This window comes from Alosa pseudoharengus, unplaced genomic scaffold (genome assembly GCF_046254945.1).
Source record: "Alosa pseudoharengus isolate Yale_2024_CS ecotype anadromous, Long Island Sound unplaced genomic scaffold, YU_APseudo_1.1 YU_APseudo_1.1_scf_20, whole genome shotgun sequence".
NCBI lineage: Eukaryota > Metazoa > Chordata > Actinopteri > Clupeiformes > Clupeidae > Alosa > Alosa pseudoharengus.
In genome coordinates, this window is record NW_027468664.1 from 19,266,004 (window position 1) to 19,290,398 (window position 24,395).

The window sequence follows — 24,395 nt, forward strand, 5'->3', positions numbered from 1 at the left end:
CACACACACACACACACACACACAATGAATGGAAAGACTTTATTTATAGCAGTAACAGGGACCAGACCCTACAGTCTGACCCATCAATATGTCATGGAGGATCTTTTGCAGCACAACGTAGCAAAGCTGGTGCTGTACAAAAGAAAGCAAGGCCACAGTCCCTAAGGCAACAGCAGGGATTGGTTTCCATGGGAGCGTCATCAGGGTGACAAAAACCATGGGAAGAGAGGGAGAGTGAGAGAGAGAGAGAGACAGAGAGAGAGGAGGGAGGGAGAGGGAGAGACAGAGAGAGAGAGAGGAGAGAGAAAGAGAGAGAGGCCGGGCAGTTTCAACAGCGGCCCAGAAACACACTGGTGCACCGCTGCCCACAGGCACCTCATCAGGCCAGGCTCCAAGCGGCCGTCACAGCACAGGGTAGCGTGTCTCGTCTGTTACTTCCATTGTGTGCATTGCACGTCTAAACTTGAGCGTCAGGGTGTGCCAGAGTGGGTATGTTGATGTTTTTAAAAACATTCAAAAAGTAACAGTGACAGATGAGAATGATCAACACTTCAGATTTATAATGGGCATGATTGCCCTTTTTTTTCAGCAAGGTATTTCAGGATATCCTCACGAGTGCCATTTTACACAATACGTTAAACAAGACAAGCTTGTTCAAGTTAGCTGAGGAGCCTGTGCTTCTGAGGCAATTAACAGACCTAGAGCTGTAACGCGCTAACAAACAGGTCATTCATTTCCCATAGAAAAACACTCCTCACACCCTGTCGTGCCTTGACAATAAAACCTTTTTAAATCCCCCGAGTAATTAGAGAGGTGTTAGTTAAAACAATATTTGGTATTTTTCAAAACGCATTACCCAGCATACCAACTGAAAACATTACTTCACTGGCAGATTAAAACCTCTCAACAACTTGAGGACAAATTTTGGTTCGTATACGGGTAACACTAGCATATTGATTACCGGTAGTATGCAAGTTCATTGCAGAGTGTAGAGTAGACCTGTGTCCCTCTCACTGACAAACACCGACCTCCATCTAGACCAGTGTTTCTCAAACTTTTTCAGATCAAGGACCACTTAACCAATAAAAAAAACCTCACGGACCACCTAGCTAAAAAAAACAAAAACAGTAGACCTACTTCAACAGTATAACAGTACACCTAATCACTGAACTCACTGGGCGCTGGTAGTGTAATGGTTGAGGAGCTGGGCTAGCGTGCAGTAGCCTGAAAGTTGTCGGTTCAATTCCCGGCTTTCATCGCTGTGCCCTTGAGCAAGGCACTTAACCCCAAGTTGCTCCGGGGACAATGTGATCCCTTGTAATATAGCTGACATATGTAAGTCACTTTGGTCAAGAAGTGTCTGCTAAATGTAATGTAATGTAATGAACCACCTTGCTTATTGTATTTGTACCTTGCTTATTGTGTGATTCATTTAAACTGGCGTAGCTTACATAAGCAGTGTTGCAGAACTGTCTGGATTTACATACAATTTGGTTCAAATTGCAAAAAAACCTCATCTATATTATATTTTACCACGTCTGCTCGCGGACCACTTGGGTTAGCTTGCGGACCACACTTTGAGAAACACTGATCTAGACCAGAGACTGAACTTCCTTCAGATCTATGGCTTTACAAGAACCACCCAGCCTGTGGCCAGCTCCCGGGCTGCCTCCAAGCCGGTCATGTCACACCCAGCTGTTTGTTTAGGTCTCCAGTCTCACGGGGGGAGCAGGCCCAAGGTGGCGTGGCCTTGGGGCCCCTGTAATTTGGGCTCAGCCTCCTCCAGCGGTTTTCAACGCTAGAGATGGGGAAGTATGATAGAGGGAACGGAAGACTTTCCGGACTTCAAACTTCAAAAGATGTTCAACTTCAAAACTTCAAAGCCGAGCTGAGCTGAAAATGGTGGTGGTGCGTGTGCGGATGGGGTGTGTGTGTGTGTGTGTGTGTGTGGTGGGGCTCCTCGAAGTGAAATTATAGTACTTCTGGAGGAAAAAAACAAACATTTTCTTGAGTGTGCATCACTGGCCTTCTGCCCAAGTAAAGGTTATCTAGGCCAGAGTGCTCACCTCTTGCTTCCCATCTCATGGGAGTCGGTGCTTTCTACCCCAGTGCACCCTGGGTAAACGAGGGTGGCACAGACGGAGAGCAGTGGGCTGTCCATCTGCTTGCTCTGTGGGACACTGGTACTTTGGAGTCTGCTTTACAGACACATTCATTGACCAATGGGAGATCAGAAAACAGTGCAGGAATTTCTCCACTTTACAAGGAACATAAACCATGAAACCACCTAAATGACGCACGATCACGATAAGAGCCTATCAATTCAGACAATTGTCCATTGACATTTAGAGGGCAATTCCACGCAAAACTGTCACGTCCTTAACTGCAACTAAATACCATGACATTGTGTTGGCGTTATGGCTGTGACAGTTTTGTGCAGAATTGCCCTAGCCTAGAGCAAATGGTGTGATGTGTGTATGATGCTGTGTCCGTTAGAAAAGGATATCATTCCAGAACCAGTAGAACCAGGTGATGTACATCCAGAACTTCGTGGCCAGATAGATACCCAGGGGCAGGGCACTGTGCATGGAGTGGTCAAAGAAGGACCTGCAGGGGACAAGAGAGAAGGAGGAGAGAGATAGTCAGTGTAGCACTTTTACATAGAATAACTGACCATGCAGACAAAGTATTTTAGCAGTTTATGTGATTTGAGGAAATCACATAAAGGAATCAAACGAGGAATCAAACATTTAACCTTTTTGCTGACTGTAAAAGCCAAGTTCTACCAGTTCAGCTAAAGGCAAAGGTAAAATCCTAAGTATCTAAGGTCGTTGGCCATATTAGTTTCCAAACAATTACTGAGGGAAGGTCCGGCCAGACCAACTTAAAACAAACACACGATTGTCCTGCCTGGAGAATGTCCCTGATTGGGTAAACAACAAACTTCAGCTGGAACAGTAGCTGTACTTCATAGCCATAGCAGAGGCATCTGACCAATGCCCTGGAGGCCAAGCCATGATAATCTAAGTGGAAGTAACAACAAGTACTGTCTCTTTAAGTTTGTTCAAGAATGTCATGCCCACCACCAGTCTATGCTGATGGAGCAAGGTCACACTCCCTTCGAACATAGACAAACGTGAACATTTGGGGTGATCCAGTCCTTTAACAACAAGGATAACAAAAGTCTCTGACTTTATCGTTTTATTCCTGATTAAAATTCTTGTATTATTCCTGGCTTATAATTCTTGTATCAGCACAAGCTTGCTTCTGTATGTCAAACCAAATCTAATCAACAAACAAAAAGCAGCAAGCCCTCCACTCTACAGGGGTGTGTTCTGGAAATTTCCACACTGGTGCCGGAGTCCCGCAGGTGTCCAGTGGGTGGCTAACGCGAGCCTAGCGAGAGCTAGAGCAGGGAGGACCAGAGAAAGCTGGCCTGCACCGCGGGTCCAGATGAACAAACCAGAGGAGGGAGTGGTGTGGAGAGGGTGAGGGAGGGAGGAGAGGAGAGGAGAGGAGAGTGTGTGAGTGCATGTGTGTCGTACTTTGAGAGGAACTGCACGGAGATCCACATCCCGGCATACATAAGGCCCTTGATGAGCCAGGAGTCGATGTCCAGGTCGGCGATGAAGCCCACCAGCCAGATGACCACGAACGGGGTCCCCAGCATCACCTTCTGTCTGAACTCCTGCACGACAGCCAGGGGAGAGGGGAGGGTGGGAGAAGGGGGCAGAGAGATGGGGAGAAAGATAGGGAAACAGAGAGAGAGAGAGTGCAAGTGAGTGAGTTTGGGCTTAATGGCATATTTGATAGCAAAAAAGGTATTGTAAAAATCATACAACTCCAGAATTATAATGAACAAACTAAATTACACAGAGAAACAAATAACAAATCAACATTCTTCAGATTGAGAAAGAGAGAGAAGGTGGAATGAGCGAGAGATGGGGTTAAGACCAAGTTATGAGAAAAGACCTGAATAAAAAACATAAGGGAGAAAAAAACACACACACTCTGTGGATGCAGACAAGGCAAATAAGAGGTTCCTGGATTGTTCCCAGATGGTGCACAAAGCCAGACTGCTCTTTAGCAGGCAGCCGGTGGTTAGGAGAGCGGCGACCATCTCAGAAGCTCCATTTTCACGCAGCTCTCCTGAGGCGACAGATCCAAACAGCCCCGGAGCTAATCACAACTGCTGTCCCCAATGCCCCGTTCCCGTAACAACGCCACACCAGAGACTAAATTGAACCTTAGCCGCCCGCCGCACTGTCAACTGCCAAGGTAGCAATTTCCCTCAAGACAGGCTTGTTCTTTCAAGTTAAGTTGAGGAGTTCTTGTGCTTTTTTTTTTGTAAAAAAACAACAACAAAAAAAGACAGGTGGCGAAGGAGTCTAAAAGATTTCAGTGAGAAACGGGACAGCATTGACATGAAAAGCTGTTTAATCCTCCAGTGCCAAGCCTTCTGAGTGTCGGAGGGCACTCAGAGTGTCTAGGGAGTGTTACATTCCAGATGTCTGCGCGGTTTGTTTATTGGGACATGCTGGTGTCTTCAGAAAATCCACAAGCAAACAAGACTCTCCTCACTTTTACAAAACAAAATCACTCCCTCAAGCACATTCAGCTGCATCATCAGCTTCCTTCATACACGCACTGGACTCGGGACGTGATCCAGGAATCAAGCGGGCGGGGGCTGTATATATGTGAACACAATGTCCAAATTATTTTACCTGGAAATCACCCAGATCTGACACCACCAGCCACCTAGCACTAAGTCTGGAGATTACTCGTGTGAGCGTATATCTGAACACAGACAGTTAGAGCATGAACAGATTTCTACTTAGTGGGGGGGGGGGATGTTGTGTGCGAAACTGGTGTCCCCTTGGCTTAACTGCAGTTTATAAGGTTATGACTGTCATAATCAAGTTCATCCATTAATTCTTGTTCATGACAGACTGGCTATAAATTGCTAAGATGGGACATTCCCATAACAACCACTGTAAGGTTCTCCCTGTGTGTTATGCACATCCACTACAGGAACACAGTTAAGAAGCAAGCCAAACTCAAGAGTGTTCAAGAGCCAAGATAAACATTGCAATGCGATTCAACTGTAGGCTACGGCCAAATTATCGCAATAGCCTTTATGCACACAGGGTTTCGGCTACCACTTGGATGAGAACGATAACTTCTGTGCTACACAAACTATAGCCTATGTTAGGAAGAAAAGACGGTCTTAAAAGGGCAACTTATTGAGTACAACTTGTGGCAATGTGTTGCCCTTAAATGGTAAAATAAAATACATGTTTTCAGACCTTTTTTTCATTTCAACGATCTGGACTTGCCATTAGCACCATTAATCATCATTACTGTAGGCTATATTGTGTGCCTGAGGATCATGTCTGAACACTCGACTTTGTTTGAGTTCGGCACCTAATTACTCGGGCATTGTCTGGGCACTGTCTGAAAACAGCTATAGTGTAAAAGAGAGGGATGGAGGAAGAGAGAGAGAGAGCAGGGGTGAGGGAGGAGAGGGAAGAAAGAGAAAGAGAGAGAAAGAGAAAGAGAAAGAGAGAGAGAGAGAGAGAGAGAGAGAGAGAGAGAGAGAGAGAGAGAGAGAGAGAGAGAGAGAGAGAGAGAGAGAGAGAGAGAGAGAGAAAAAGACCTTATCCATCTTGAGTCTCTTCAGGTAGGACGGGCTGTCGTAGCCCCTGGCTTGCCGGGCCTCCTGTAAGTGGTTGATCATCCAGACGTTTTTCCTCTGCTTTGCAAGGTCAAGAGGTGTCTCCCCCTGTAGGACACACACACACACACACACACACACACACACCACAGAGGATTAATTAAATCATAATACACAATATGCAGAGCTTGATTAAGAGGTGCACAATCTGGGGCTAGGGTGCTACCTGAACGGTTGAAACACCTTAGCCCATTCAGTTAATTACTCCAACATCAGTTTAAAAATCCATTTAACAACTCCCTACTCACTTGCCAGTGATTAATTAAACATAACAAGCAGGCTCTGCTTCAGAATCATTGCGCACGTAGTTGACAGTTTTTGCTACACCTCACAGCTCATTTCATGACTAAAACACCTTCCACATCTCCCATCCAAGGCTACTTGACACATCATTCACAGATACAGGGCTATTGCTTCACACTTGTATGCTAAATTACTCCATGCACACACAGCCAGAAAAGGTTTACAATCATGTGACTAGAAATATGTGCTCAAGCAAGGGGTAACTGTACAATTAAACTACAACAATGAACTACTTAAGCGCATTCTATCTCAAAATGGGATCCAATCGAACTCTCCATGAATTGCACTAAAAAAACAAGCGATGCAAGGTGTGTGGCTCTTCCTGAGAGAACTAACAGAACCCTAACTGTCTGTCAGTGATGTTGTTTCGGCGTCAGTGGCGACCCCCTGACCTTGATGTTCTGGGCGTCCACGTTGGTGTTGGCCTCCAGCAGCAGGCTGATGACGGTGGTGTTGCCGGCCAGTACGGCCCAGTGCAGCGCAGTGTTCTTGTGGTACTTGTCCCCCAGGTTCACCGACACGTTAAAGGTCAGCAGCAGCCGGGTGGGGTCCACGCTGAGGGGAGCACGGGACATCACAATGAGGAGGAGGGAACACACACACACACACACACACACACACACGGACCAAAGGTTCTCTTCATTCATGTACATGCAGTGTAACACACACACACACACACACACACACACACAAGTGCAAACTCACATAAAGCCCTGAGCGCACTACCTCCTCCTCACACATACCTGTGTGTCCTGTAAGCTGCCCACATCAGTGGGGTCATGCCGTTCTGATCCATCATGTCCACATCCTAAGGAAGCAGAGAGAGAGAGAGAGAGAGAGAGAGAGTAAATAAGATAACTTACTAGCTCACAGAGTAACTGCAGAGCTCCAAACCTCCTATGCACACAGGTGGTGTACCACCCCCTGGTGGATACACATATAAACAAGATGTCCAGCACCCTTGTTTTAGGGCAGTGGTTCGCAATCCAAACCCTTCCCCTCGCCACCATTTCCCACTGCTACATTGACAGATAGTGTCGCAGCACAACTGAACACAAATGTTTTAGCTAGCAAGGATCATTTAGTCATATCAACTGTGCTTTGAGATGTGCCTCCGAAAGTAGGACTGTAGCCGTTTTTCCACCGACCAGTCCACATTTCCACCAGTTTTGAACCAAACTAAGGGTGCACCATAATCAACAATGGGTGTTGCATGCAAAGCAAAAGTTAATGAGATGCATGAACGGGAGAATGATGACAGAAATTAGCTGTGTAAAATGCTAGTTAACGTCTGCAGACTAGTGCTAGTGGATTAGTTTTGTTTACTCATTTCAACGCATGCCTTCTCCCCTCTGAACGCTAAAGTGACCCACTCTAGTTCGCAGGAAAAAACAAAAATGTTCTGGTTCAAGTTCCGAACCAAAGTGCCACGCTCCGAACCGTTTTTTGTTTGGTCGAAATGCTCCGACCGGTTCAAATGTTGGTTCGCAAACGGGAACGGCGCCATTTCTCTGTCAGTGGAAAAAGGCTATGAGAGAATGTAACCTGTCCTACAGGACTGCATTCACAATGAGGTTAGTAATGACTTGATTTATGCCACAAAAGAGGGACGTCCACACTAGACTACACCATCACTCTTCCTGCTATTGATACTAATAAGGGAGGTAAACACATCTTACAGTATGCCTGCCATTCATTTAAAAGCAATATAACAATCAACAGCAAACAGAAATGCTTCTGCATCGATTAATGTCATTCCTATTGCAGGTTTGACACAGGACACAGCAGTGTTGGGAATAAGTAGGCTTGTCCATTGTATGGTTTCTAATAGTGTAGTGCACAGATGTCGCATACCTGTCCCTTGGCAATGAGGTAGGCCACAATCGAGGTGTGTCCAAACTGGGCGGCCAGGTGGACACAGCTGCAGCCCTCCCCGTCGATGAGGGAGGGGTCAGCACCATACTTTAACAACTGCACCACCATGGAGAGGTGGCCCTGTCTGTATAGGGGAGAGAGGGAGAGGAGTTAACATTCATATGAAGCGAGAGACACAAATAGGACATATATCTTAAGAGTGAAACAAACAGGGAGACTGATGAGACACAGGGAGGGGAAAAAAAAGAGAGAGAAGAGACGAGAGAAGAGAAATGAGGAGAGAGAGATAATAGAGAAAGGTAGGGAGAAAGAGAGAAGAGAGAGAGAGGAGAGAGAAAGGAGAAGACTAGAGAGAAGGGAAATAAGGAGAAAACAAAAGAGAGAGATGACAAGGGGAAAAGTGAGAGTTCAGGAGAGGGGAAACGCAACGGTGAGACAGCACAGGATGAAAGAAGCTGTTCAACAAGGGAATGGGTAGACAACGACACCACACATTACACCATCCTGCCCACAAAAAAAAAAAAAACTAAAAAAAAAAAACTAAACAAAAAAAGTAGGGCATAGTCTGCACTCTGCAGCATAACTTTCTCAAAATAAATGAAGGAAAACAACCTCTCAGCACTCAGCAGACTGCAAATCTCAAGCCCCCATTTCCTACACTGGTATTTGGTGTGTCCATCTTTGCTTCAGGTACCGCAACCGCGGCTAGCACCAGCCTCTGCACTCACTGGCCACACTCCACACCAGACAGCTTCCCAGCCATCAGTGGAGCAGGAAACAGCAAATCAATATTGCAGTGACCATTCACGATTAGTGCCATTAGATAAGGGCCTTGTGCAGCTCACTGTGCAAACTGGAACGCTCTTTGTAAAGGTCACTAGAGGTTTAGAGGGCAAGGATTTAGGTCCTCCACCCACACGGGTTATCAATAATGGATATCAGTCACCTCAGGGAGGCTGGATGCATGGTGGTGAGTGATGTCACTGTGCTCGCCCTACCACACCGGAGCATGTGCTGCCTGGATTAAGTGTTTACACATGGATCTCATTACTGTGTGTGTGTGTGTGTGTGTGTGTGTGTGCGTGTGTGTGTGTGTGTGTGTGTGTGTGTGTGAGTAATCAAGGGTGGGCTAGCATGCTGAAGGATACAGCAGTTGCACTTCATTTCAACATAAGAAAGCATGTGAACCCACATCGGGTTCTGCAATCATCTCCATCGACATTTTACCGGTAAATATACCCAAATTGTGTGACACAGCCTTCTTTCAACAATGCATACGTGCCTCTATTACAATATACTACAGGTGTCAGAACAGAACCATTCTTGAGTGAAGTGAATTTTCACATAATAAAGTGAACACAGAGGAGCATTGAAACAATGAAATACTCAGCCTTACCTGGTAGCCCAGTGCAGTGGGGTGGAGTTGAGGTCACCCCCAAGTTGGTCCACTATAGCACCTTTAGATATGTAGTACCTGTGATATATCACACACACACACACACACACACAGACACACACACACAATGACTATACCATCTGCTGAACAGAGGAGGACTGAGCATGAATACTGAGCAGTCATTCCTGCCATCTCCTAAACCTGTCTGATGAGAAGAACAGATTTAAGCACATGCCATTTAATCAGTACAATTTCCTACCTTAAGCAATGAGGAGACCTCGATTCAATAGTATAATATAATCTATTGTGTGTGTGTGTGTGTGTGTGTGTGTGTGTGTGTGTGTGTATATATATATATATAGCATAAAAAAGCAGACAATCTTTAGGCTAACGGACTAACTGCATAATGGTTATATTTAGCTAGTAAGGCCATAAACTCTAAACCAGAGAACAACTCGTGGTTTCCTGTGCTCTGGAAAAAAAGTGTAGAGGTTTTGGGGCAAACACTACATCCCCTCCAACACACACACACACGTCTCTGGTGATCCTGCCCACAGAATGCAGTGGTAGAGGAAATGACAAATACACTTGTCTCTGTCTTTCTCTTTTCCATAACCAGCATGCAAGCAAACAAAGACACACACGCACACATAAGCTCAACCGTCTCGCTCACACACAGACACACAGACACACACGCACACACAAGCTCAACCTCGCTCACACACAGACACACACGCACACACAAGCTCAACCTCGCTCACACACAGACGCACACACAAGCTCAACCTCGCTCACACACAGACACACAGACAGCAGGGGGCTGCATTTCCGTCCCTGCAATTTGGTTCATCTCTCAACTGCATCAGACAATAGCACCAGAGCACTGCAGCAGATAACACATTAATTGTGTGAATTTGTGTGTCTGCATCCGTTCTACTGTGTGTGTGTGTGTGTGTGTGTGTGTGTGTGTGTGTGTGTGTGTGTGTGTGACGAGTTCACGGTGTACATCCTTGGATGTGTGACTATGCATGCACACGCTATGCAGTCAGAGTTGAGAGATGGTAGTTGAAACTACAGACTTTATAATCCCCTTTCATTACTAACAGAAAAGCCAAAGCGTGTGAAAATTATGCAATCACCGTTCATTCAGAGATGTAACTAATCCTGAGACGGATCTTGAGGCCCTCATAACATCACAAAGCTTTGGTCATACAATAACAGTCAAAAGTTTGGAGACACTTAGACATTTCCATTCCACTCTATTATAGACAGAATACCAGCTGAGATCATTTGCCTTGCTTTTTTTTTTAATCAAGGCAGCCGTTTTCAGATTACATTATGTGCTTAGATAATTGCAAAAGGGTTCTTCACTGTTGTAGAAAGAAATGGCTGATCTTTAATATCCAATATCTACATTGCCCAAATCATCAACCATTCATCCAATGCTGCAAAGGCACATTCTGTTTATCATTTAAAAGGCTAACTGAGAAAACATTGAAGAACCCTTTTGCAATTATGTAAGCACAGAATATAATCTAAAAACTACTGCCCTGAGTAAAAAAAGACAATGCAAATGATCTCAGCTGGTATTCTGTATAATGGAGTGGAATGGAAAATTCTCCAAACTTTTGACTGGTAGTGCATGAGCACTTGCTCTTGTGACTTTACAAAAAGCAACAGTACAAATTCTTCTCAACCAGGGTTTTTCCAACTTATTGTGACCTGGGGACTACATTTCTGACTGAGAAAGCAACCTGAGAACCACTGCTGAATAACAAAAACAGTGAACACCCCGATGAAACGACATTATTTAATGCACGGTCAGGGACCACCGGCATTGCCTTCACGGCCCACAAGAGGGCTGGTAGCCACTGGTTGAAAATACAGTAACTTCCTGTGTATTAGCCGCATTGTGTATAAGCAGCGGGAGAGTGTTTTATGTGTTAACTGCGCCCGTGTATTATCCTCATAGCTAAAGAAATTTGGCAAAATCAATGTATAAACCGTGGCTAATAGTTGGGAAATTATGGTACCCATTCTAAACCAACAATGCTGATCCCCATAGGAATTCCTGTGCATTTAAGAAATCCTCCATAGTTTTTTCATCCTGCATAGTTTCATCTAAGCCTTAATGATGTAAACTGATGGTATAAAACATCTGAAATGTAGAAGAAATGGTAAACTCTGGTCTTTTCATCAAGCCCTCAGAATTACATGACCATTGTTGATTTAGAAACATTTTTTTTTCTTGTTTCCTTGGCACCATAATCTACTAATTGCACTTTCTGAACCCCTGCTAATGCCACACTTTAAATGCCAGCACATCAGTCTGGCTCCAAGCCTCCGTGTGCTCGCGCCACAGGGGCCCATTCATCACCGCAAACACAAACTCGGTGCCACAGCACTGTTTGCTTCTGGCCAGGCGAGACCGGACTGAGCCGAGCGGTTTGACTCGTGTGTGTATGTGTGTGTGTGAGCTCTGCGGCGTGACTCACTTGACCAAGTCTATCCTGTTGTTGATGGCCGCCCAGTGCAGGAGTGTGACGTTCTCTTTGTCCGGCTGACGCACGTCGTAGCCCGCCTCCACCAACTCTCGGCATCGCTCGAAGATCCCGTACCTGGGAAGGCAAGGGAGCGGTCCAGGGTCAAATCCAATATGCCATCCATCATTTGCACACATACCAGGGTTCACACTCAAATGTAGAATTCCATTACTTTTCCCTGACGAAAATGTTAGATATTGATAATGAATGGTACATTGAAATGACTTCACCGACCAAAGATTTCAGAGCAGCCACATAGTATTCTAGAATCTTTGAGGATTTTTGGTAGATTAATAAATGGGCATTAAAAAACAAAGTAGGGCTAACTATCCATCATTTGCATACATACATATAAATGCACGCACACACGGACGCACACAAAATTGGAACAATAATTATAACAATAATGGCAAAAACAAGTTTTTAAGTATTGCTCTTGTTGACGTGAATGACAACATCCATACCACATACTATAACGATGACCACATGAAGAACAATATAGTTGGGGATCAATTTCAGAGCAATTTTGAGAACAATAAAAAAGCTGACAGCCAATCAGAATCCATTGAATTTTAGACAACACATTTATCAACACGAGAGACTTTCTTTATCGTTGGTCAGGGTGGACACTCATATCATTATAGCTATGGTCGTCTTTATAGTTATCGTTTCTGGTGTGAACAGCCCAACACAAAACAAACTTCTAGTGTTAGCATCTGTGTCTACAGTCTCCACATCCACCACCCACCCTCTGCCAAGGACATAAAACACGGCCATTTGGTCTTTTTAATCTGAGCTCAGGTTAAAGAGATTAACAGCAATATTGCTCTGGCTGCCCAGCCCAGACCACACACACCAACACAAGAAGGCCATATAAAGTGGCACAGGCATGGGATTTATTGGCTATCCCTGGGGACCACAGCACTCACGGAGAAGGATGGATGTTTCTCTGTGTGTGTGTGTATTTGTGTGTGTGGGCGTGTAAGCGTGTGCATGCATGTGGATATGGATGTGGATGAGTGCAAGTAAGTGAATGTGTGTGTGCGTATATTGGAGAGGCTGTTTTTCCTGACAGCAAAATATTTCAGAACGTAATACAGGGACTTGCTGATGAGAAAGGGCAGAATTACTTGGTGTAGAGGAAATGAGTCTGGCAGGTGTGTGTGTGTGTGGGGGGGGGACAGAGAGAGATAGGGAGATTGTACTTCATTTCGTTCCCAAATTAAGACAGAAAGGTTATTTTTTGTACACATTCATTTGGACACTCACCTGTAACGTCACACGTTCATTTTTTATATTCCCCCTGCTTTGCCTGCTCCCTATCCTTACTCAAACATGGAAGGTTATAAAACCACTGCCTGTCATTTTGCTTCTTTGCTTTGAATGGGTGGACACATCGTAAACACTAAGTAAGTATAAGTATATACTCTTTTGATCACGTGAGGGATATTTGGCCTCTGCATTTATCCCAATCCGTGAATTAGTGAAACACACACAGCAAACAGTGAACACACAGTGAGGTGAAGCACACACTAACCCGGAGCAGTAAGCTGCCTACTACAGCGGCGCTCAGGAAACAGTGAGGGGTTAGGTGCCTTGCTTGAATACTTGAATACTAGTGCTGAAGTGTCTAAGTGAGGCCATTCAAGAATATCCTCACTCAAGGAGCACCTCGTGTCTAATCAGAAGTCAAATCGCTCCACCGAATACAACTGTTGCATAACATATTAGTACTGCATATTTATACAAAACAACTGGCCTATTGTTTTGCTATCATGATTTCCGTCTCGTCCACTCCCAAATGTTCCTGTCCTGTCCCAGTCATGTGACGATGAGTGTAACCGAGTCCCATCCTCACCAGAATCCCAAAAGGATGCCAGAGAGAAATGTCAGTCACTGAGAGAAACACGGATCAAACATTAGCCTGCCCTGTAATGCCACAGCAGGTGGGCAGGTATGCCGTGCAGCAGGTTACCTCGCTTAGCTTCTTGTCTGGCAACATATTGGGTCCTTAAAACCCTGATGCACTAATAAGTTTCGACAAGTTCAAGGACCATCATTATGCAAATCTGTAGCTGTAGGCAAAGTCCTTTTAGGCAAGTCCCTCCACTCGGCGGCCATATAGCAACGCTTTTTGGGCACTCATCGGGCAGCCTACTCAGCAGAAATGCGCGTGCGCAAGGCTTCACAACACCAATCTTGCTCCAGCGGCGAGTTCACAAGACATGATTGGCAAGATATCTTCACAACACACCATATGATTGGCTCAATGTATTCACATCACACCACCTGATTGGCTCAATGTATTAACATGTCAACGTTTTGCTGAGGAAGGGGTGGAATATGTGTAGACAACGGGTATATTGGCGTGACAAACTAACCCCATGCATTTCTATGGAGGATTGTTTTAGTGCTGTGTCTCCTCATTAGAAAGTCTCTGCTGTAGGCTACTGCAAGAGAACAATGAGTTTGGTTAGCCTAACAAACATTTGCATTCATGCACACACAAACACATCCTTTTTATTTCTTAATTTTTGAGAACTGTGCCTATAAAAGGGAGTTTCACAACATCAAAGCAGGACTTAAGAGTGGCAAGTCAATATTCATGGGAGATTTATGCAATAGCTGAAACCCTCCAGTTTATGAAATCTGCATTCTGTCTTGTGAAGAAACATTGCCTGGACTGTTGTTCCATATTTACACATTCATAACAGCAATGCAGAGGTTTATCAGAAAACAAAACTCCCAGCATATATTTTTTTGTTCTAACCGTTCACTAAACGAGCTGATTCTAATTGCCACAACTGATCAGACAGGTCTATCAGCTAATTAGTGAAATCACCTGTATTAATGCCCAGGTAGAACCAATACATGGTTGGACTTTTAGACTACGTTTACACGAAGCAGGGTATTTTCCTAAACGAATATCTGGCCATCTACGTTTGCAAATAAAACTGAATTTACTAGACTGTTTATTTTTAAAATGTGTTTACACGAACCCGTGTACATACATGCTGTCATGAGCACGCCAAACCACAGTGGTAGTCTGTCTAACGATAAGCTCAAGCTCACATTAACCAATCAGAACCCTGAAAAGTGGCACGTGAGAACATGTAAATGTAAACATTGGTCGCACATTTGGTGTACTTCTGTCGCATACTGTGACGTTGGCTGCCCAAAACTCCGTTTACCACAGTTTAGAACCAAACGCATAAACGGAGTTTTAAAAAAATAAACACTTTGGCCGGAGTTTTTTTGGATAACTGTTTTATGGGGCGAATTCTCCGTTTGCGTCTAAATGAAAGGCTCAAACGTAGTGAAATGTCTTCGTTTATAAAAATACACATGCTCGTGTAAACGGGGTCTTACTTTCTGAGGTTGGACTTTTACAACTCTGCAGCAGTGGGCAGGAAATGAACTGCTTTCCGGACTTTTTTGTGAAATTTCACAAGGGGGATTTTGTTCATTGCAGCATCATTCAAGTGCAACCGTGAAACAATCTGTGACTTGTGACAACAAAATGATCCAAATAAGTGTCCCAGTGTGACTAGACACTGGTGAACGGCATGTCTGGTGACTGTAATGAGGTCCACATGGATTCAACAAAGTCTAGTCACTCTACTTATATTTCCCCTCATCTTGTATGTAATAAATAGATGGCATCTACAGAAACAGGTTCACACGATACCTGCTTATGCAAGTTCTCTGTTACATCAATTACAGACACACAGATCAGGAGCCAAGGCAAAAATCATGCTACGGTGGGCGTTGGTCTCCGTTTTTCTTCTGCGGTCACTGCCTGCCATTCTCTACTCACTGTGTGGCTTTGACGATGTCCCAGGTGCTGTAGTCATCCACGTGGCTCTTGCGTCCCACGTTCTCGCTGTAGCCATGGTTATAGTGGCTCTGGGGCTTCAGTTCCTATAGGGGGTGTGTGTGTGTGGGGGGGGGGGGGGGGGCGGGAGAGGAAGAGGCAAAAGAATAAATGCTCAACCAATCAGTGACAAGTTTTGTGGTGCCCCCCCCCCCCCCGGGAAGGTACCCTGAGGGAGCTAGAAAGACAGACACACAAACACAGAAAAGGGAGGTGTAAACCCAAAGAAAAAGAGAGGTTAAAAGAAAGAGTGAGAGAGACAGAGAGTTAAAGAGAATTAGAGGGTGAATGAGTGAATGAATGTGTTTGTGTCTATGTGCGTGTCTGCATGAGAGAGATTAAGATAGATCATCGAGAGAGAGAGAGAGAGAGAGAGAGAGAGAGAGAGAGAGAGAGAGAGAGAGAGAGAGAGAGAGAGAGAGAGAGAGAGAGAGAGAGTTGTTCTGCAGTGATACTAGGCGACATAACCTTTCACTTCCAATCAGTCTCAGTGGGCACTGCCAGGTCACGGATGATTAGCCTGTCTCCCACTGCAGGCTAAAGTCCCTACCTAACCACCACCCAACCAACATCCGCTCTTACAGGCAACAGTTCATTTCACAACTCAAACCCAGCCAAAACAACGACAACAATGATAACAAATAAGGTTTCAAGACAACAGATCAGGATTGGTTCTGCCAAAACAGGTCTGAATGTTTGGGTAAGAGCACAGGTCAAGTATGGGCTGTGGAACATCACGTCACATATGTGGCTGAAACAGACTGGACAATAACTGAGGAGTCACACAGCATCACATCCTCAACCAGGAAAGATGCACGTTTACTGTTACGGTCTTAGGGACCACAGCCAACGTAGATGTAGACCTGGGCTGCGTTCGGATTCCCTGTCCTATTGCCTTTTTCTATCCACTATCCCTTAAACCTCAATGTAAAATGTCATGAGGTTAAAGGTTGTATCAGCGATAGCGGGTAACGTCACTTCTGTTGTCGTTCAAACAAAAGAGAGCTAGCTCGCTACTCCCTCCCCCTCCCTCCCGTGCAATTGAAACTCTCCTGAAAGCGCAACTCGTCGGTTATTGGTTGTAACACTTTATTTTGCCTTTGAGTGGTTGGAAACACTTGTTGGCAGCAATTGTTTTTGTGTGCAGATCTCAGAGCCTAGGCTGCCTACAGAGACACGTTTTTCTGACGGCCTGCTTATGGGGTGGGCAGCTAGCGGATCGTTAGGAAAGATTAGATGAATGTGATCATTTATATTTAGCCCTTTTTTGGGCCTGCAATCATTGATACAACAGATATGAAGATGAATTCATAAGGACATAGGAAAAGACAACTGCAGTGTTAATAGAAAAAACACTGTAATTACACTTAAGGGAAGGCGGGTGTCTCGTGTCAAGTTGACTGGTTATTGTTATCTGGCGCAAGGTATTGTGGGGCATCACTATCACCTTTCCTTTCAAAGGATGCTAAAAAGGAGACTTAAAAGAAAGCATTGAAGCACCTTCCCTAAGCATGTTGAGAGTCCAAACAGCTCTTATCACTAAAATATGTCTTTCATTCTGATAGGAGCCTCCCTAAGCTAAAAAGAACAGTCGGAACACAGTCCTGCTTTTGAAATTCTGAGATGGCGACAGAAGGATCCGCACCTGTGGGTCTATTTACTGTCAAGTGGTCTGTGCACTAGGAAGTCAAAGTAGCGGGGGAGAAAGTATATGTGTGTGTGTGTGTGTGTGTGTGTGTGTGTCTCCTGAGGGATAGGAGGAGGGGATGGCTGGCAGATGTCTGCTGTTCCCCGGTGACTGACCGGGGGGCAGGGAGGAAGCAGCACCCCTCCCCTCACTCCCTGTCCTAGAGTAATAGCCAAACCAGTAACTGCCAACTGGTGACTTTCTCCATGGATGTGATTGGAACTGATCCAAGATGTAGGCAGGGTTTTTGTGCTAGAAATAAAGTGACTAAGTTGCCTAATTAAATCCCACAATCGCAACATGCTCATACTTTATTTAGTTTTAGAGAGATTGTCCTCCTCCTTGCTTTCCATTTAAACACATAAATCAAAACCATAGAAAAGGGAAATGGCTGCTTTTCACAGTCAGGACAAAATAGTTAGGGGGCCCTTTTTCATGGCAGTGATCGCTTCTTAAACTTTAGACTTAAAACCAGTTTGTGACACTAGCATAATGCAGTTAATCTGCACAAAACTTTTGCCATGTATCATGCTCTGAAAGAGTGATGGCCATATTTTGTTTATAAATCCCACCATTATATCGAACACAATGTTCCAAAAAGACAGGGTCTAGGAGGACCAGTACTGTACAGACCAGTTCAGCCATCGGAGATAACCTAGCCAAAGGGCAGAGATAGCAAGGTACGGTGTGCTGCAACACATCAGCAATTCTTATGTTTCTTTTTTCTCCTTTTTCTGAAAACATAATAAGGCAAGCCATCAGACTAAATCAGATACTGGAAAAGCAATCCCAAAATCAATGCTATGCAGACCTGGCACCAGTGACTTGCCATTCACATTCATTGAGATTTAAGAATTAGAATTGTAAGCATTATTCCAAGTTTTTGTAAAAAAAAAAAAAAAAAAAATCATACCTTTGGGAATAATAGTTGACCATCAATCATCAGTCAAACGTCAAAGGAGCACACAGAATTCAGGAGATACAGGGGCTTGCCATTTGATTTGGCCAACCAAATACGGCATTGTCAAATCAGCTCCTTGACTTTTTATTGTTGATAAAACCGGGAGATCTAACCATTTCTCACTGGAGAGGTTAGTTAGGGTGCTATTCTGGGAGGGTTTTCAGCTCATTACTGCATAGAAATGCATTGCTCCCGATCCTTTCCCTCTCATCAATATTCATGCTCATAGCAGAACTGGTCAAATTATGGCTACACAGGCAAAGAGACAGGAGGACCCTACCCTGCCAACAGACACAAGGGGGGAAAGTGTGCCTTGAGATGGCACTTTGCCCTTTGTGCCCTCCGATCAACTTTGACCTTCAGGGTTGAAAGACAGCAAACACAGTTCCACCTTCTGCTTTGTGTGGTAGGCCTGCCAACAAAAACTGTGACTGGAAGCCAGTGACATGGGCCTGTGCACAATTTGGACATGCTAATTGGATGTCAGCTTGTTCAGAGTCCGAACGTGGTCCTTTGTAGCTCAGTCTTTGGAACACATGTGGGGTGTACTACGAATCTAGATTAGTGGGTTAGCGAGGTATGTTGCGCTCAAAGCCAGGCTATGCTGTGACACGAAAGTGGATCTGTTTTAGTGTCGCTATATCACCATGGTATCTTATGCTGTCAACCAAACCTGGTCGGGAGGAGGTTATGTGCTAAGTTATAGCTCAAATCGTGTAATCTACCGCACACTGACCAATCAATTGTCTTAAAAACAAAGTTCTCCCAATGGTCTAGGGTTGCCTTGTGTCTGCTAGTACTACTTTTACAGAAGTGGTGAGCTGAAGTGTTTTTTTATTTTTAAGTCAAGAACTTGCAATAAATAAAATAAACTAAAATAGGCCTAGCTCAAGCTGTTCCTCGTACACATTGACAGCGGACTTCTCGTGTGCTACATCGCCTGGAGATGCAGTCTTCCCTGCGACGGGATATTAACAACGGGAATGAGAGTCATCAGTAATGCAAACTAGTGCTGGAAAGGCTCAGCTGACACCATGATAACCTGGAAGCCACGGGAAGCCATCTCTCTTCATCTGCCACCGGGCAGGCTTGTGGGGAACCAGGCACAGGGCCTGGACCCAACCAGCACAGGAACTGTGCAATCAACACCAAGCACTCATTTTTTTTCATAAGCTAATTCAATAGGCCTAGCGATTCAATGTTCTCATATCTCTCATTAACATGGCTCATGAAGGAAGGGTAACGATTGGTTGTGGATTTTGGATGGAAGGGTTTGTGGGGAAAAAGATATCTGCTGCAAATAATAATAATTAAAACAAACATACCCAGGAAAGTAAGATTAAACCTGTATCTTGTACTTTGTGCCTCATTGTGTCTAGAATGTTTGAAGGCTAGTTCTGCTATGCTACACAGTTGCTTCAGTGTTTATATTATGCAAATGAATAAATATTCAATCATTTGCATTTCCAATCCAGGTCAATGTCTGCACTTTTCATCATAACAAGCTGAAGGGGGGAAAAAAACAGCACGACTGCAATGAGAGATCAGCTCAAAACAATCAGCGGGATTTGGGAGAGGAAACTCACTGAAATCACTTGAATATCAAACAACATTCTTAACATACACCAAGAATCTGGCAGACTCTCTTGTGGGTACTCAATTGACAAATAAACAAAATAGTTGGGATATTTAGGACACATTATTATAAAGTACATAAATTCATCATAATTGGCATAATGTGAATATCTGGATTGTGTGTGATGGTTTGAAAGGTGACAATCCTCACCCATCCTTGGAATAAAACATTTGCTGTAGAGGGGCCTACACCCCATTCAACATTCCATGCCAAGATGCCTGTGAAGGCTCTGTGCACCCCGAGATATGTCAACTGCACAGGAGAGTGCCAAACACTGAATCTGTCTTTTAAGGTAAAGATTAACTGCAGGAAAGGAGCGAGGCCACACTGAGCTGTTTATGCCCTACGATCCCAATTCTGCAAAAGCAGGTGACTTATCAGCCACAACTACTACGTGACAGGAGGCTCTGCCTTCCACCCGAGCATCTGCGGAACACTCAGAGCTCTCTTTCCGTCAGTTTGTTGGAATACCCACTGGGTGTGCAGTGCACTGTGCAGACCTATCTCTCGGTGAGTGGAGGTGCCTGCTGTTCTGCACGTTCCAACAGAACCCACAGCGGTGCTATTTAGCACAGCAAAACAAAACACAAGGCCACCCACTTCAGTCTGAAACTGCAGGAGTTCAGTAGATGAGTAGAAGAAGTTTTGGTGTCTCACCGGGGGAATTTACAACAGATGGTTTTCCTTGACATAAGTAGGAATGCAATGTTGTCTTTTCATAGGTTTCAATGGGGTTGCACGGCTTGTAGGCCTACAACCTCTTGATTGGGAACTTTTGAGTCCCTATTCCCTCTGCCTATTTTTCATGCCAGCTTTGTGCCCGCAAAACTAATTCCACAAGGGTGGCCTCACACACAGAGACAAAGGCTATGGTTTAGGATTTCAACACTCTCCAAGAGGCAAGCTGTTCAGTCTGAGTGACAAAAGAATGTCGGTTACGGCAGCTGAAGCTTCAGCAATATATAAGATAAGACATGAAAATTCTCAATGCAAACTAAGAATAATTCATTACAGTGCATCTTCTAGCTCATCTTAAACAGAGAGCTCTTGAAGTCATATGTTGTTTTTCTGGGCAAACCTGATTTGACTGATGTACTATGACTGAAGTAACTATTTCCTTGTGAATCTTACCTGAACTGTCAAAGCACACCTTGGTCTTTTTTTTTAAAAAACATGGGCCACCTGCCTAGCCATATACTGTAGGCCAAGTCATACTTAAATAAATATTAATATCTCATTAACTTTCTGAGTCCTAACGTCTTACCTGATACGAAACATGCTTGGCTGCATTAAGAACAACTGAGTATGAGGAATTAGGAAATGTAGGTAATCATGGTGCCTGCCTGAAAAACGAATACATCTTCAAGCCCTTCCATGAAGGTTCATGACTAGTAGGCTACATAAGAGAGAAGGTGTGTCTTCTTTAGCACCCATCCACAACAAAATATTATGATAACAATGCAGATAACGAGTTCATTCTTCCCCCTGAAAGGATGTTAGCAAAGACAGTAGTCACCACTAGTGCTATATATCAATGCTTGCAAAACAAAACAAACGAGAACGGGACACTAATATTAGCAACTATGAAAACACGCTTGGTGGCATATAATGTAACGTTAGCTAACAAACTAATGATGTTAGTTTTCACCCAAGAGATTTGTTTGTGTACAACTACCGTTACTTCTGACAACACCAATTCTCACGCGAAATATAACGTTACCCTTCCCTGAACAAATCATCTCTTGCACTAAATGCAATCAAAACATTTTCAGATTAATTTATACGTGATTGTAATGGAACATCATATTCACCGTGTCAAGTTAATATCAGCTAACATTTGCTAGCTCTTTCATGGAGACAAGGCAAACGTAGCTAGCTAACATTAGCTAACGTTGTCAATAGAAGACTGACGAAACAAACCAAGTGTAGATATCAGCTAGACTTTACAAAATGAACATTTAGCTATTTTATTATAGGTCTGTTGTACATGTAGCTAGCAATATAATCAACCAACAAACGCTGACGTCTGAAGTGCTATATATCCAGTGCTAAACAGCTAGCTGGCTAACATGCTATTACGCAGTAGGGGGAACCTGACAGATACAATTGGAGCTGCCCTCTCTTTCGTGTGCAATCGTGCTTGTATGTGATGGACAATGGTATTTACTCTGAAACCTTGACATAAATGCGCATTCGAATACTCTCCAGTAGCATGATCAACATATTATTGTTGGTCGATTATATTACCTCTGGATGGAGAATGGGGACACATCCAGCTTCTTTCTCATAATCATCCATAGCGTCAGCCATCTTGGTGGTCAACCTCGCCAAGCATTCTGGGAAGCAAGGTTCTTGCAGAAACAAACAGGACAGGAGGAGGGGGATGCTGCTTTTTCTGCAAGCCGATGCAAAACAGAGCTAACCAATCTGCCAACGCTGAACGCTTGAACGCAGTGAACATGTCAATGGGATGTGTCCATGGCCCAAGCATTACGTCATTTTCATAATTTCACATCATATGTCTCCACAGATTCATCCTAGCCCATTGAAATAATCCTCGCATTTGCTAACGCGCGTTTCTGCATCTATCTATGATAAACATGATGAGCGCAAACCAATAGGCTACGTTTTCAAATTATCTAGCATGTGGCCTCTCAAGCCAAAATTCCTATAATAGACTTACATTTTGAGTACTTTCACAGGCCTGAACCTGGTAAGCTAGGCTACAGTTTTTATACTTCTGAAATGGTCTCATTTCACAGCTCGATGGTGTTTTAAGCCCCCACCGTCGACTTGGCAGCACTGCGACAGTCGACTCCAAGGCACATAACCCTAACCAACCTAGTGCCTTATGCAGCGCTGCCTGGAAGACCACATTGGGCGCTTAAAACACCAAGAGACCATTTCACAACACCTCACACGCAGGGAACTCTTTATAGCCTAAAAAAAAAGGGGAGACCGGGGACAGTTGCAACACTTTTTGCATTTGGCTCTGTTACTCAGAGACGGTTTGGATTAGACAAACCATTTTTTTTATACAATAGGCTACACTTACATATGTCTGTTAATAGTCTAAACCATTTAAAGATAATTACAGAATCTACATTTTTCACAATTTGCATTTGAATGTAAGGAGTCAGATGTTGCAACTGACCCCGGGCCGGGGACAGTTGCAACATTGTTTGGGGATGGTTGCAACATGTTAAAAATACAATATATTACAATATATGTCAGTGCAGCAAAATTATTATTTTTGTATGTAAATACAAGTTATGTAAGTTATAATAATATTACAGTGTTATTTATTCACCAGCTTTGATTAGATGACAATTATAGATTTGTCTAGATGAGTAGGCCTAGGCCTTATGTGCAGATGTCAAATATTGAAATTGATATAAAATACAGTAGGACTTTAGTGACATAGGAAGAATGGAACAATTTGGGAGGCAATTCACTTTTATTTAGACTATTGTCATGTAAAACATGTTTTTAAAAATATATATTTTATATTATCATATTTATGCATTGTACGGGACTGTACGGGGACAGTTGCAACAGTTGTTGCAACTGTCCCCTTTCCTGTCAGCCATGATAAAACCTCATGTGCTAGCTAAACAAGGGGACCTTGACACATGCTAACCATAGTAGCTTAAAGTTAACATATCACTCATTTAAATCATATAAGTTTGAGCTGAATCACAAAAACAGTGACAGCAGTTTAACAGAAACAAAGCTCAAGAAAATAAATACTTTCATACCTAAAAAGCAGTTTTTTTACAATAAATCCTGGAGCAGTTTAGGAATCTCCTTGATTTTTCTCTGCTAGGGAGTGCATCCGACTGAGCATATGCAGTGTGAGTGTCATCACTCTACCTTGTTTCTGATTGGAGAAAATTGACATGTTGCAACCATCCCCTGTTGCAACTGTCCCCGGTCTCCCCTAGTCCTAATGTGAGATAAATCTAAACACTTTTGTCACTTTTTGCCTAGGGTTAAGCCCTTGCTTTTACACTGTTATGGACTAATACAATATACAATATTTTGTTGGCTAAAACAGATCTCTCTTTCTCTCTTGAATTCAATGTGACTGTCCGCTATGCACATGTGGGTTGTCACAGCAACTCATCAGTGTCCAATGTCTTGCATTTTGGAAGGCAATGCCGTTGTTCAAGGTTGAAAGTGACTTGTGTGTAATGTTTTGTAAAAAAAAAAATATTGACGAATCATCTTCCACAATAAAAAGGAAAAGGTGTAAATTGAATTGTCCTTTACACACAATTTTAAAACGAATACAAATTCTGAGTGCATTCATATCAAGGCGGTTAGATTGGCTTGAATCAAGAGATTTTCGTGGCATCATTTTTTTGTTTGAAGTGAAATGGGGAC

The 24,395-nt window shown here is 43.7% G+C and overlaps 1 protein-coding gene across 2 annotated transcripts in view; it reads right to left on the reverse strand.

The window, feature by feature from the left end:
• The window catches only part of zdhhc17 (zDHHC palmitoyltransferase 17), a 34,620-nt gene extending 12,069 nt beyond the window's left edge, over positions 1–22,551 (reverse strand). The window contains exons 1-10 of one of the 2 annotated variants that reach the window (XM_076296787.1): positions 22,257–22,551; positions 15,669–15,772; positions 11,804–11,926; positions 9,309–9,386; positions 7,892–8,036; positions 6,781–6,845; positions 6,430–6,592; positions 5,657–5,782; positions 3,546–3,676; positions 2,505–2,607 (exon numbers count right to left, since the gene is read on the reverse strand). In XM_076296787.1, coding sequence (XP_076152902.1) covers positions 2,505–2,607; positions 3,546–3,676; positions 5,657–5,782; positions 6,430–6,592; positions 6,781–6,845; positions 7,892–8,036; positions 9,309–9,386; positions 11,804–11,926; positions 15,669–15,772; positions 22,257–22,319 — 1,101 coding nt within the window. In that variant the 5' untranslated portion in view covers positions 22,320–22,551. Of the gene's footprint in view, positions 1–2,504; positions 2,608–3,545; positions 3,689–5,656; positions 5,783–6,429; positions 6,593–6,780; positions 6,846–7,891; positions 8,037–9,308; positions 9,387–11,803; positions 11,927–15,668; positions 15,773–22,256 lie in introns of both variants that reach the window. The other variant, XM_076296786.1, reaches the window with a different exon arrangement.
• Between the last annotated feature and the right edge of the window lie 1,844 nt (positions 22,552–24,395).